Source organism: Eurosta solidaginis, chromosome 1 (genome assembly GCF_040869045.1).
Source record: "Eurosta solidaginis isolate ZX-2024a chromosome 1, ASM4086904v1, whole genome shotgun sequence".
NCBI classification, from domain to species: Eukaryota; Metazoa; Arthropoda; class Insecta; order Diptera; family Tephritidae; genus Eurosta; species Eurosta solidaginis.
The window spans coordinates 366467887-366483679 of NC_090319.1; the positions used below are offsets into that span (position 1 = coordinate 366467887).

Consider the following 15793-nt stretch of genomic DNA (forward strand, 5'->3'; position numbering starts at 1 on the left):
AAGTGGTTATTTTTTTAATGCGACAAAGTCAAACCAAAACGAAATCAGGAAGAAAAGTAAAATTGAAATACACTTTTCGGAAGAAAAGAATCAAAAGGACATTGGAATAAAGGTATATCAACTTTAAAGGCAGATGGATTTTTGCTACCCCGCAGCGGGTTAGTGCCTGTCGTAAGAGGCGACTAAAATACCAGATTCAAGGGGCTGTGTAGCGCAACCCTTTCAGGTTGCCAGCGCAATATACAGCTTCTCCAAACCCAATTGTCAACCTCACCTATCCGCGACGAATCCTGTTTCACTAACAGACGATGCTCTGGCGACCCCAAGCTCCTCATGGAACTTGGGAGTGCGCTGAAGGTTTAATGTGGCCATATAACTCGGTCCCGAGAGGGTCGGGCTAGCACCTTAATGGTGCTGTGTTACCGGAGCGTACCGAATCTGTATCCGGCAATGGACCATCACATCGATAACACTCCCCAAAGCCTTTGGGGAGAAACCTTATCGCTACAACAACAACAACATCATGGATTTTTGCTCAGAACCCGAGAACCCGAAAAAAGATGTGTCTCAATTACAGAATTTTGATGTTACTGGTCCTGTGACTTGGGCAAGAACCTTGGGGGATTGTTGGCAATAGGTGTAGTCCTTTTCCACAAAATAATCATTTTAGATTGTGCTGGTCGGACCTCACATAGACTCGTCATAATTGTTATATGCAGCCGGTATCTGTTTAAAAAAAAAGTGATCGCTCCTATTGGATGTCGCAAAAGACTGCTACAAGGACAGCAAGGTAATAATTGTAAGAAACGGGAGGCGTCATATACGTAAAGCAGTTATCAGGTTTCACATCAGTACCCTTGTTGTAACGGTAGATCTTCGGCGGATATAGTTGCAGTACAGGCCGGATTGCGCAGCTTTAGATACCACTTTGATCCTGGACTTTGTAATATTTAAGAAAAATGAAAAGAAGTCCGCTTAAGTGTAGCGAAAAATAGTCATTGAGTTTATTAGAGAAATGTCTTTCTTTTTATACAAAATTATCTATTTTACACATACGTAATTACACTAACCCTCATACATTCTTAACATTTACATTCTGAGTCAGCATATTAGTTCGACCTAATTTTAGACATTTACTGTAGAAATATTTTGGCAGGCACATTGACAAATTGTCGTTGACGCTCGGTCACGCTATTAAAGAATTGGTTAATGCGCCAATTAAATGTAACCGGATATAGGTCTTGCTATCGGCATTTGTATGTGATGTTGAACTCCCGCTGCGTTGGGGTAAACGTAATGTATTTAGGTCGATATTGTAATGTGAACGCAATATGACTGTGTGGTCTACATAGAAAGTGCATTGGCATAGGAGAGCATGGTGCATAATGCTACTGACGTATTGACATAAGGGGGCCCCATGCATAATGCTACAACTGATATGACCTCTTCGAACGGCAGAACGGTTTTAGGAGCACCTTTTTTCTCTTAGAGAAAAATTTCCGCCTCTCATACTTACCAATTTTTCTAAAAGTAAAATTAAACTTGGTAATAAGTTTCATAATTTTATTTTTAAGTCATGCTTATGCATACACAGTTCTTCAAAACTCATCTCTTGCTGCATATTTATTATTCTTTTTGTTATTGCATTTTTTTAGCATAAAACTTTGATTTATATTATAAAACAAAACAACGGTAAAGGGCGGCTTTCTGATAGTGGTAATAATAATCTTTTCTGATAAAAATAAATACTTTAACCGCTATAGATAAAGGCCTTAAGAGTTATAGATTTAAATAAATAAATTTTACTTAAAACAATCAAATGCTTAAATAGAATGATATATTTAAATTTACTAATTAATATCAACAGATTGCTTCAGTGCCTGCAAGCTTAGCATTGTGAATTGGCGTGCTTTGCTGCAGAGTACTCAGATAATAACCTTTAAAATAAAAATAGTTTTTTAACAAAAGATTAAATAACCCACATACAGTTTAAACCTTATTCAAGAAGGTATATAGAAATGCTATATATACTTATAAACATATACTTTAATTACAATAAGTGTTGAAAGAAAACAGCTTAGCTTTGCTCTGTACCTAAAACTAAATCGCTGAGTGAATTCTATTACCTAATCATATTTGCATTCGCTGTTACATAAATTTCGTTTTCGGGTTTTAGTTTTAAATATCTTTACATAAATACGTAATTTGTTTGGTTATACATAATTTAAAACTTTTAATTGCTAGATACCTAATAAGATTTGTAACTACACGTGTGCAGACTAATTTATAGTTTAAAAAATCCCACCGTTTTACAGCGTTAGGACCGGTACTCGTACATATACACATGCTTAAAAGGGGTCACTTGCATCTTAACAACTTCCCTGTACAATGAGTCACATAAGAGCGTATTGAAATAAGTTCATGAGTCACATGTGACTCATTTCTTTATACAACTTAAAGACGCTTTCTTGGTATGAACGTGTCGTTATATATTTGTGAATTCTATGTGAGCGCATATCAAAAGATCTAAACTTTAGGAAAATGAAAGAAAATTTCGAATTTTTTTTTCTGATACCTTTTTCTCATTTTCTTCAATTTTTGTATATACTTCTAACTTCAATTAAACAAAAAAGCACACTTATACACGCTTTTGATATTTATATATCAATTTACCGTTATTGTGATTCGAAAACTTAAATTATTTCTTATGGTCCTATATGTTCACATGTGACTCATTGAACGTGGTAAACAAAATTGTTTTTGCTACGTTCAGGAATCACATTTGACTCACAAAATAAAATAGCCAAAATAAGGTAAATAGGTGTCAAATTATTTATAAAAATAATATTTTATAATATATATTCATATTATTCAATTAAGCAATACAAAAAAATAATGGGCGTGGGCATTCCAAAGCGCTTTGTATGGGGACAGGGAAGTTGTTAAGCTTTTCTAGTTGTTTTTTTCTTTTGGTTTTATAATTGAAGTAGTTCCACTTTGCAAACGCATTTAGGTACATACATACTTTCGTATTTAAATATTTTAATAGGTAGATATTTAACTTAATGCCGTCAGACTTATGTCATTAAGGGATTCGGGGAAAAATGTTAATAGGATCTTTAACCTACTCTTATACGCTCTCGCAAATTTATTTCTCTGCTTGAACGATGACACGTTCATAACGCATCTTATCTGGTGTATCCCAACAACATTTGAGACATGTAAATACTAATACATTGCCATATTCAATGGGTATGGGTTCATTGTTCTGCTGTAGGCGCAATTTCGGTATAAGTGTAGAAAGTATTTGAACTTCACAAATAGTTTCACCATTACAGTTGGCGCATTTGGGTATGGGTTCGCTAAGTGGGGCCACAAGTAAGGGTAACGTATCACGTGAGTACCTTAAAAATGTAATAAGATTGTATAAATGTTCATATTTGGCTAAGTCACCAAAATGGAGTTACCTTATTAATTGTCCAGGATTTTGTTGTATAGTGCTAATAAATTGATGGAATATTATATCACCATGCGCTGGTAACGTTTTTTCATAAACCTCTTGGTCATCGCCAAGGGCTGCAGCAGCGCCACCGCTACTATTACCAGCAGCTCCACCACCACCACTAGCAAACGCTGCCGCACCATTTGGCGAATGTGCTGCTTCATCTTGCCGTTTATACTCCTGATATAATTCACGTGTATGATCTGATGATAGCGCACCACCATAGTTGTCATATTCTCCAAGTCTATGACGTTGCTCTTTTTCAACTGCAAGGAAAAATGCTTTAATAGTAACATCTGCTATTTTAGCAAGTGGACCTAGTGCTGCTGGTGTGCCGGTATGTTTTAATAGGGCAATCAAATCACGTTCCGGCTTTAATGGTGTCTCCACTAATACAACATCTGTTTCAGCGCCCTCAATTTCAGCGCATATGGTAGCGGTAGCTCCACCAAAACCCACCATAGCACCACCACCACCACCAAAACCATCTACAACGCCGGCCCCAGTTGCTGCATTGCCAGCAGCACAATTGGCATTTGGATCTTCAACTGCATTTTGTGGTGAATGCATATCGATTTGACTGAGGCTATAAACCAACTCGTTATCCATTGAATTACTTTCATCATCATCATCTTCGTATCCATCACTATTGCCAGAATCCACAGCACGAGGCATATGGACGTTATATGTTGGTGAATTATCGTTTTTCCGAATTATATTGCCATTTTCTTCATTTTGATATTGCAAATCATCAGCACCAGTATCCATGCGCTCAACACCACTATCGGCGACAAAGCAATTTTCCTCCAATGCGTCACCCCAGTCATCAGCACCGCTGCACCATGAAATTTTTTGTGATTGTGTTGCATGTTTGGCATTCTTCTTTTTCTTGCCCATACCACCACCACCACCAGCTGTTAGTGGTGGCGGTACAGCGTTAATTAGTTCCGATTCACTTGGCGTATCCAAGTGTTGTGTGCGTATGCATAGCCAACTTTTTGAGTTTTGGGAACAAGCTGGATTTAAGCATGCGAATACATAAAGGGTGCGATGAAATTGTGACTGTTCCAGGGGCGCGTACAGCTGGACGATCAGCGGGCGTGCTGTGCCACAAAGCGGGCACGAAGGCACTTTTATCTCACCAGAGGGCCAATCCTATGTGAAGATTAACGAAAAAAATATATGAGTGGGGCGAAGAAAAAATGTATTACCAACAAAGAAAAATCAATTTTAATTAATTCTTTTAAACAGATGCGTCAGCATCCTGCATGATGTTTTGCTGCAGAGCCTGTTGTCAATAGAGTGACATACATGCTGTATATATTATTTTGCATGTAATTCTACACCAACAAAAATATTACGCTATTTTACTCACCGGAGCTCCACCAACTTTATTCACTGTACTGTTTAATATGGATCCATGATTGCTAGTGATTTCCTCATCCTCGTAACCGAGGTAGACAGTGCTTTTATTTTTAGCCATTTTTCGCACGCAGACAAGCAATTAGCTTTCGTTTTCCTTAAAGCTTAAAGTGTTTAGTTTTGCTTTGTAAATGATATTTTATTAAGTCTATCGATTTTTACAAATAAAGGGATATTTGTGTTGATTGATTAAATTTTTTGCTACAAATATTTGCGAGAAGAAGAAGAACACCAGCGGATAAATGCACACATGAGCAGCCTAAAGGTGCGTGCACATTTAGCGGCGCGACATGTAGCGGCAGCGGCGCTTCACTTTTTTGCCTATTTGATCAACATTGCCGCTCATGGCCGCGTCGCGTAGTGCTGCTGCCGCTAGGTGTGAATTGTTCCATAAGAATACATGCAAATAATATTTTGAAGCGCAGTGTAGTGCAGCTCAGTGTGGCCTTAGCTTAAAAGTATGCCAGCTTGTATAGTATATTTGCGTAAAAGTGGTGGTGTTTGTGTTCATGTGTTCATTAATTGCCGTCTTCCAGTGAGTTTTACAGCTCCGGCTCACGCTCAATTCTCACGGGAATGCTCTGGATCATTGACAGACTTGAGAAGCAGATGTCGTGAAATTTTCGCACACGTGAAATGTGATAGGCAGATGCCGCCGCTGTTTTTCATTTAAAGGCACGCGCACATTACGCTGCGCGACACGTAGCGGCAGCGGCGCCTCACAGAGCGACATATTTTGGCAATTCACATTAAGCGGCAATCGAGCGACGCATTGCGGCAAAAGTTTGTGTTTATTTTTGTTTGCAAAATGGACGACACAATTTTTGAAGGTGTAATTATTTCATTTTTGTGCGAAGAAGAGGAAAGGAAAAGAAAAAGGTCGTGGCTATGGGGGGTCCAAGACATCTTATCCTCAAGATATGAGGAAGGAGAGTTCCACACTCTTTTGCCCAGATTGAAAAAAGATGGTGCAAAATTCTTTGCATGTATTCTTATGAGGCAATTCACACCTAGCGGCAGCAGCACTGCGCGACACTTCCCAACGCGGCTTTTTTGCCTAGTTGATCAAATTTGCCGCGCTGCGCCGGGTCGCACAGTGCTGCTGACGCTAGGTGTGAATTGCTTTCTTTAAAACACGTATGGCTCCTTTCAATATTTTCGTTTATTGCTAGCGCTAAAAGGCGCCTGAAGTTAAGAGATACATTCCCACAAGCTCAAAATGCTCGACCACCAACATCTCCGGCACAAACATTCATGTGAGACAACATCATATGATGACTCGCACCGTGTGCACCGTATGTCAACGATAAAGACACCCCCCGAAGGCTTTGGGGAGTGCTAGCGATGTTGATGGTCCTTTGCCGGATATAGATACGGTACGTTCCGGTAACAAAGCACCATTGTGGTACTAGCCCGACCATCTCGGGAACGATTAATATGACCACATTAAACCTTCTAAGCCATTCCGCCCTCCCCACCCCCTGGTGCCCTGAGAAACATGGGGTCGCCAGAGCCTCGCCCGTTAAATATGTGTATGATACACTCATATTTGTAACAGGATTACCTACTACCCCGAAGGACCTGGGTTAAAGTACTTAGAAAATCAACATCAACATCGCCGCTTAGCAGTGGGCTCGCAAAGAGTGTATTTCTGCTATGAAAAGCTTTTCAGCGAAAATGCATCTTCCTCGCAGATGCCATGTGGAATGGGTTGAAACAACGCCGATTGAAAGAGAAGCTCGGCCTAAATCTCCTCGAAGGTATATCGTGCCTTATGTTAATTTGTTTAAGGGACATTGTGTCATGGTCGTCAGAATACATGGGCCAATAAGCCGTTGCCACGCCAGTTTTTCAAAATACGTAATTTAAGTCATCATTACGAGGATGTTCCCCTTAATTTTTAAGATTGCAGCTCTTCGTAAGTTACAGAGATATCTTATATGTATATGTTTGTATTTTTATAAAGAAAGTGGACATAGTTGTCTGCCGATTGTATTTTTTTTAGCACTTCCTCCTTGAATAGGAATATCTGAAGATATTGCTCCCTACTTGAAGGCAATAATTAGGTACTAAAATATCGAAAAGTCAATTTACAGGCTATATTTGATATACATATAAAAACTCTGCGTGGATATATACCGATTACGGCCACTTCTTTTAGGAACCTTACTCGTGTTCGAAAGTAGCGGCATGACAAATTTCATTACAACAATTAGCAATAAAGGAAAATTTTGTATCGCTATCAGCCAAGCTTTGGTGCTGAAGGAACGGATGGGCACTTAAACGCGGCCATAACTGTTTTCACGAAATCGCGAAGACAACAAGTATTTGGGGTTAGCCTAAAACATCGCATTTTGTATGTGACATATATGTACCCGTTTATAGATATGTATTTCTTCGGTAGACGCGGCAGTGCTAGCCTCTAGGACAGAATGAAGGACAGTCTCTCCACAAGGAGCTACTCATTGTATGACAAATTTTGAACGATCCGAGAGAAATTGAGCCATGCTACATTCAAATGTCATGCTTTGGTCCCGGAATGACTTCAGTACTTATACCAAGCTACCGGTGGAGGTGCAGATTTTGTACGTACGTATTTGTCTTTTTTTCAGTAGAAGCATGCGTATATGTGTGTCGCGGGTTAAAACAACATAAAAACAAGAAATACCTACTCGTAGATGAAGGCTGTTACGATCAATACATCGTACAATTGTTTGTATGTCCCCTTGAAAATCAAATATTTCTGCTGAAATAGAAAAAAAATTTAATTATTAATTAATTATCTATCCTCTTTGGCTCTGCCGCCACTGCCGTCAACGCCGTTCATACTGCCGTTCCAACTGCCTCTACTACCGATGTTTTGGTTGAATTCAATTCAACACCTGCTGTTCACGATGTTTTTGCTACCACCCCATCAAACTCTGCCCCAATTGACGTAAGAGCCGCGACCATAAGTGTGGATGACGAACTGGTGGCGCTACGAAAACGTATGGAGATGTTAAAATTAATGAAGGAAATCGACGAGCTAAGAGCTAGTACTGGGGTACAACAGCAACGTAGACTGGATTTTGCCGATATAGAGCATGCTGTTTTCAAGTTCAGTGGCGATGATATATCAGTGACGGTGGGACATTTTCTTCAAGACTTCGAAGAAGTAATGGAGTCGTCAAGAGTAGACGAATGATTTAAATTGCTGGCTCTTCGTCGCTGCCTGGTGGGAACGGCCAAAGTTTTCCTTACCACCACCAAAGTGTTAAGCTATGCTGAGTTAAAAAAGGCCCTTACGATGGAATTTGATGTGCCGATACAGAGGAACGAAGTTTATAAGATGTTGCCAAGACGCAAGTGGGACAAAAAGAGCGAAACATTACATTGCTACGTTCTATTGATGCAGGCAATAAGAAAACGGGCAAACATATGCGAAACAGAAAATCATCGATTTCATAATAGACGGCACAGGCGCACAGGCAATATAGTGTTAAATGCACATCTACTGTTACCAGCCAAAACACTTGATGAGTTGAAGGCATTAGCGAACCGTTTTCAATGAACCAGGAGTGGGAACAAAACATACGAATGCAGCAAAAACGTCAAATGTCCCGATAGAGATGTAGGGGAACCAGACTAATATTTGGTAGAAATTTAGTTATACTGTATCGAGGTCGATTACAGTGTCAGATTGGCCCAGCTGTAACTCTGAACACAAATAGCGAATTGTTTTAGATTAGGTATTAGATTAAGAAATGTACGATAGTGAAGATAGAAATTAAGTTATAATGTATCAAGGTCAATACAGTGCGAGCTGTAACTCTGAACATAAATAGCGAATTGTATCAGATTAAGAAATGTACGACAGTGAAAATAGAAATTAAGATAATGTATCGAGGTCGATACAGTTTCAGGTTGGCCGAGTTGTATGATCATAAATGCAACCATGTCAACTAATTAATAGAATACGCAAAAATACATCACTGTAAAGGAAGAAAAGAGAGGATTGTGGACTTCCGGTTGATTATTGGATTGCCGACTGAAGAATAAAGTATTAAGATAATTAATCCGGACGTTTATGCTGTTTTATTAACCATCGAAGGTAGAAGTTACAACATATAAATTAACATGACGCATAAGAAAAATATCAAACTATTAGCCTCAGCACAGGATTATGAGAGTATGTAAAGTGGCAGACAAACATTTGAAGCTCATACAGTTGTTCAAGTCATTATAACGCGTGTACTACCTAAGAATGGGATTATTTCCCGCAAACGTTTGCCGATAATTAGGTAAAAGAAAAGGCCAAGTGTCCTGTAGTCCTTTTGACGCTTTACTTGGCCGTGATGCTTTGACTGTTCTCTAAGCTAACAATATTTCAACATTTTACCTCGTCTTACATTCCAAAAACTGTAAGTACCCTGCAAAAATCGTTGGATCATGTGGGCCACTTGGGTCATACTGGAGTACTAACTTACCATTATACTGCACTGTAATGCAGCAATGGACCAACTCATGTTCTACACGAACATATTATAAGCCGATCATTGATCGTTTTTAACGATTGTAATCACTACACGATGTTTATTCATGTGGATAATCCATGGATTCCTCTAATGTAATGCTGAGCTGAAGTATATGGTCCAGTCCTAGGCCATCGCATTGGACCATATTTCCACACATGGAGTACTCGCGATTTTTGCAGGGTAGCAAGATATAACTTAACAAGGGGGCAGACACACTTACTTGTAAGAATGTGCTGACACCACACTTCAACAAACACAAGCAAAGCCAACGTAGGTAATTGATCCGATATCATATTGCGTAAGCACACAAAATGCAATCCATGGGAACTGCAGCATAAGCGATATGATATGCGGACAAAATGCAAGTCGTGTGATTCGCCACGCAAGCGATAAAATATTATTTTGGCCAATCGTGGGAAGTGCAGTGTCAGCAATTATGAAATCACTTAGACTAAGGTAGAAGCTTAGAGCTTAGTTTAAGTTAATGATAGAGTCAGTCTGTTTTTGACATTGAACGGAAATAAATGGTAAATATTGTTAAGCGGAAAAACCTATTTTTATTTGGATCTTTTCAGGTTGCAATGGGGCCGCGGGGCGGCCCCCAACTTTAACTTTTTGGAGCCCTATTCCTTGGGCTCCTTAACTGGCGCCCGAGCAGGGACCCACTGGCAAGTGGGTCCTTCAAAAAAGGACCTCCTTAAATGTGAGGTCCATAGTGATTAGTGACAAAGTGATAGTGATAGTGGAGTGCTAAGAAAAAAAAATAATAGAAATTTTACCGATAAAGGAATAAAAAAATATATAGAGAGGCAAGACCTCAGCTTAGATAATTTAAGGCTTGTACAGCCAATAACGAAAATACCAAAACCGAGATTCACCTTCGAGGGGGCCCTCCGGTTATAACGATAGCTTAACTCTGCGATTCCCTTCGGGACCCTCCAGGGTATAAAAGCTCCTATCCCCAGGAGAGGTAAAACGAATAATAAAAAAAAAAACAAGTGAATAACAAAAAGTTGAGTGAAAAGTGATGCTACACGCAATAAATTACTACGTCCAATCCTAAAAGCCCTCAGAGGGCTATACAGGAATAATATCAAAAGAAGCGAGCCTGTGACCCCTAAGATCCTCTGGCGCGCGAATAAAATTCAACACGAAAATTGAAACATTTTATAAGAGAATTATCCTACGGCCCCACTATTGCTATTCCAAGTGCACGTATAATCACACTGGCTGGGTGAGTCCGTATACCTATACTTCTAGGACGGACGTCACCATACCAAAGGCCGAAAAATGGTTAACGACTCCTGTGACCGTGTCATTTATTTATTTATTTATTTATTTATTTATTTATTATTTAAAGTCGACGACAAACTATGGTCGACTGCATAATATAAAAGATATATAAATATACAACTCAAAAGATAAAATTTAAGATATATCGAGCTTTCAACAATGTTATATTACAAACAAAGAAATATTAATGAGCATTACTATTTAATTTCAGAATATAATAATAATAAGAAATATGAGCAGAAATAAGATCTTATGCCGAAATCTTATACTGGCGGAATGCATCAGATTCCGCTCAGCATGATTTCGGAATGCAGTGGATTCCAATCTCCCTGTTGGAATGCAACAAGATTCCAATCAGCATGTCATGGGAATCCGGCAGTGCTAAGAGTAGTGTAATGAGGATACGCCATCACAAGGCATAAAAAAGTAACATGACCTGTGTTGTTGGAATGCACCGGATTCCAATCAGCTCGATGCCTGACCCATAAGATTATACTGCCGGAATGCATACGATTCCGGTCAGTGACTCATGAAAAAGCATGTTTTTTACGTTGTTGGAATGCACCAGATTCCAATCAACACAGTACTGTCTTGTTCCTTCTTAATGATACATGTTGATAAATGTTCCTCCATCCTTAAGCGAGATAGTTCCTGGTTTTTATCGAAGGAATAAAATGCCGGCAAATTAAATTAGCTTGTATCTCTTAAATTAGATAGGCAAGTATTGCATTACGTATAGTGGCAAAAGTACATTCAAGACTGATGCAGCTATACAAGTCATTGTAGTGCGCGCACCAGATAAGAAGAGGATTATTTTTAGCAAAGTTTCGTCGACAAAGGGGTAAATAGAAAGGAACGTAGTGTCTGGATACTCTAGGGGGAACCGCAAAAAACAAGCGGCTGAGGAGGTCCGCGGAATCAATTTCTCCAATAATGAGCTTATGGATGAACAATACCCCCAGTAATATTCTCCGATTTTCCAGAGTGGGTAAGTTAATAAGAAGAAGTCTACTTCTGTATGGAGGAAGGTGGAGACTTGAGTCCCAATTAAGGCCGCGCAATGCAAATATCAAAAATTGCTTTTGAACTGACTCAAGACGCTTTATATGCTTTTGAGAAACAGGGGACCAAACGCATGAGCAATACTCGGGTATTGGACGAACCAGCGATGTGTAAAGAACCTTAGTGAGGTACGGATCATCGAACTCTTTAGCCCATCTTTTAACAAATCCAAGTAAACCCAACGCTTTGTTGGCTATAGATGAAATATGCATGTTAAAATTCAATTTCGGATCAAAAAGGACACCTAGATCATTTGCAATAGATATACGCTCCAAAGGCGTACCATCTATTACATAAGATTTCAATGCTGGCTTCACTCGGTGAAATGTCATATGCTTACATTTAGAGCAATTTAAAGCTAGTAAATTTGTTGTGCACCAACATTGGAACGAGTCCAAGTCGGCCTGAAGAAGATCCAAGGAACTCAAATCGGTAGGACAGTAAGTGTAGCAAAGTTTTACATCATCCGCATACATTATAGTATGGGAATATAATATTGTCTGTGGCAAGTCATTAATGAAAAGTGCAAAGAGCAAAGGGCCTAGATGACTTCCCTGGGGTACGCCGGAGGAAACTCCGAACGATTCCGACAGATTGCACTTGAACAGGACTTTTTGGGCCCGGTTAGAAAGATAGCTTTCCAGCCACATTAATAGGTGAAACGGAAAGCCCAGTAAATCAAGCTTATGAATAAGCAACTCGTGGTTGACGGTATCAAATGCTTTGCTGAAGTCCGTGTAGATGACATCCGTTTGCTTGTTCGCTAAAAATCCTTCCATAACTATAGAGGTGAATACAAGCAAATTTGTAGTGGTAGACCTTTGACGAATAAAACCGTGTTGACATGGAGATAAAAGACTAGAACACTGATATTGCAGTTGATTGGTGACAATCTGTTCAAAGACCCCTGTAGTTTTCAACTTTTGACCTACTACCTTTTTTATGCAGGGGTATAATAAAAGACTGTTTCCAAAGTGCCGGGAATGACGCAGATCCCAGAGATAGCTCAAATAACTTTAAAATAGGCTCATACATGTTTTCGGCGCAGTACCTAAGCACGCAACTAGGAACACCGTCCGGTCCCGGAGAAAAACATGTACACAAAAATTTTTTTTTTGCAATATGCAACTTGCCGCTCCCTTCAGGATACGGCAAAAATTTCCTTCTGAAAAAGTTAACCCGAGCGTACACATAAGAACACACTTGGGCCGGCTTTAAAAGTTAACCCGAGCGTACACATAAGAACACACTTGGGCCGGCTTATCATTTTGTGGAGTTTCCAGGGTACACATAAGCACACACTGGAAACGGTCACTCGTTACTTGCGCTACTTTCAGCGCACCCATAAGAACACGCTAAAGATTCGCAATATGTCCAGAGCGTTGTGGAGCAACTGTGCCTGAGTAGGTTGCCTTCAATCTGATTGTCGACGACTAAAAAGGAGTGACACAGCTTCCCCTGACCAAAACCATAATTATTTAAAGACTAATGTACTGTGAAACGCCAACTTGGTACATGTCGCCGTTGCCATAAGAACACGGTAAAAGTTTCACAAATGTAACTAAAGTCCTTTTTTTCTTTGCAGGAAACTGTCAAAGTGTAAGGACAACCTTAAAACTAAAACAAAAAACAAACAAACCGTCTGTGCTATAAGGACTATCCCGTCAGGTGATCGCGAACGCCAGTAAGTAACACAAAAAAAATAAAAACAATTTTTAAAGAGCCACCCTGTGCCAAATTAAAATTTAAAAATATATTTTTTAATCTCAAACTAAATTTTTTTTAATCTGAAATGGACGCTTTAGCCACGAAAGTTAATGAACTTAATGGGGGCATCAATGCTCTCCTCGAGCAGATTAGGCGGCTTGAGACACGCCTTGGGGGTATAGAAAGCAACGGTGTTGCTCTGAACTCTAGGCTAGGGAAAATTTAATGCAATAACGCGAGTTTAGAACAAAATCTTGCCAGAATCGATGAGCGATTGGGAAGAGTAGAACAGGGTGGCGTAAGAACGCAGCCACAGGGGGTATTGGCAGCGGTGCGAACACCACTGTCGGAGCAAGACCTAAAGGATATTGGCAGACTTCCCGACTGCGTGAAGGAGCTGCAAGTTTTTGAAGGCAGCCCTTCTCAATACATCTCTTGGGTTCACAGCGTTGAAGGAATTCTGTCGGACTACGATATCGTCAAGGAAAGGCCCCTTTATCGTGCCATCCTGCAACATATTAGGCAAAAATCCGTGGCTTTGCCGATGCAGCACTGGTAGCATATAATGTTTTCGATAGCGATTGGGTAGAAATAAAAAGGGTATTATCGCTGCATTACGCAGACAAAAGGGACATTAGGACTTTAGAGCACCAACTGAATCAGCTAGCTCAGAGAGGTTCAAAACTAGATGATTTCTGCGCAACGGTCAATCATCAGTTGTCTCTAATAGTGAACAAAATCAAGTGCGTGTCGGTCCTTGTGCAAACGTACCGTAACAGGGCACTCGATGTTTTCATACGGGGCCTCAGTCCAGAATTGTCGCGTATGCTTATAGTGCAGAAGCCAAAAACACTGCCAGAAGCGTACACTGCCTGCCTTGACATCCAGAACCTAACGTTAAGGAACACAATAGTCCATACAAACACTCCAAATAGAGTAGTTGTCCCCACCAATACCCTGTTGCAAGTTACTCAGAGACCACCGTTACCTCCTCGATCACGATCTACATACAACTGGACGAATCGGAACAATACTCAAGGGAATGGCCGGTCATCCTACAACATATTCCAAGGCAATCAAGGGAGGAACTACTCCACAACCCTAAATGGAACGTACATCATTATTTTGAACAACGAAACAGTCACGGTGGGAAATGAAACATTCACCAGCAGATCAGTACGCACAGCGCAGGCCCTGCCACCGCCCTTGGTAAACATCACGAGCGAAGGACTAAAATTGAACCTTAACTACATTCACGGCCTGAGCATGGAAAATATTAATCAGCTTAAACAACTTGGCAATAATTTTCACTTTGCGCTAATTTTTGACGCTCTTGCCTTGGCCATTCTGGCAGCCGTATGCTACATTATCTGGAGAAAACTCACTACTGCAATCAACTTTCCTAGACTAAATCAGACCACAGATCAGGACCAGCCAAGCCATGCAAAGGATCCCTCTGAAAAAGGAGCTCATCTGTGGGACGCAGATGTTTAAAGGGGGGGTACTTAACAAGGGGGCAGACACACTTACTTGTAAGAATGTGCTGACACCACACTTCAACAAACACAAGCAAAGCCAACGTAGGTAATTGATCCGATATCATATTGCGTAAGCACACAAAATACAATCCATGGGAACTGCAGCGTAAGCGATATGATATGCGGACAAAATGCAAGTCGCGTGATTCGCTACGCAAGCGATAAAATATTATTTTGGCCAATCGTGGGAAGTGCAGTGTCAGCAATTATGAAATCACTTAGACTAAGGTAGAAGCTTAGAGCTTAGTTTAAGTTAATGATAGAGTCAGTCTGTTTTTGACATTGAACGGAAATAAATGGTAAATATTGTTAAGCGGAAAAACCTATTTTTATTTGGATCTTTTCAGGTTGCAATGGGGCCGCGGGGCGGCCCCCAACTTTAACTTTTTGGAGCCCTAGTCCTTGGGCTCCTTAACTTATGTGTGCACCCATGTATTGAACACAGGTGACGACAACAAAACCATCATTGTCGCCAGGCTCACATTAATCCATTTTGAAAAGCATTAAATTTTTCGCAGTGTAGTACATTTGCGTATTTCAACAGAGCTTTGTATTGACATAGGAAATAATGTTATGCAGCTTTTGTATTTACATAGGCAATAATGTTATTTTAACAGAGCTCTTGTAAATAATGTTAAAGTTTCTCGCAGTGTGGCAGCACTGCGTTTTTTCATTCTCTTATTCTCTTTGGCATTTCTGATTTGACATATTCGATCATTGTTTACTATAAAAAAATTTAAATGTATTCGATATTG

At 39.9% G+C, this 15793-nt stretch overlaps 1 protein-coding gene across 1 annotated transcript; it reads right to left on the bottom strand.

Annotated features, from left to right (window-relative positions):
* Window positions 1-1552: 1552 nt before the first annotated feature.
* On the bottom strand, window positions 1553-5167 carry trus (programmed cell death 2 like trus). Its single transcript, XM_067762897.1, has 3 exons — window positions 4878-5167; window positions 3468-4657; window positions 1553-3404 (listed from the first exon to the last, which is right to left on the bottom strand). Exons 1-3 carry the CDS (start codon window positions 4983-4985, stop codon window positions 3149-3151), a joined length of 1554 nt encoding a protein of 517 aa, XP_067618998.1. The 5' UTR covers window positions 4986-5167; the 3' UTR covers window positions 1553-3148.
* Window positions 5168-15793: the final 10626 nt, after the last annotated feature.

What these genes read in the sequence shown, in the direction of transcription:
- trus (XM_067762897.1), bottom strand. Translation starts at nt 4,985, where the DNA reads ATGGCTAAAAATAAAAGCACTGTCTACCTCGGTTACGAGGATGAGGAA. An exon ending in ATAAAGTTGGTGGAGCTCCG is followed by an intron (nt 4,658 to 4,877) that starts GTGAGTAAAATA and finishes ATCTTCACATAG; the next exon opens with GATTGGCCCTCTGGTGAGAT. An exon ending in AATCCTGGACAATTAATAAG is followed by an intron (nt 3,405 to 3,467) that starts GTAACTCCATTT and finishes TACATTTTTAAG; the next exon opens with GTACTCACGTGATACGTTAC.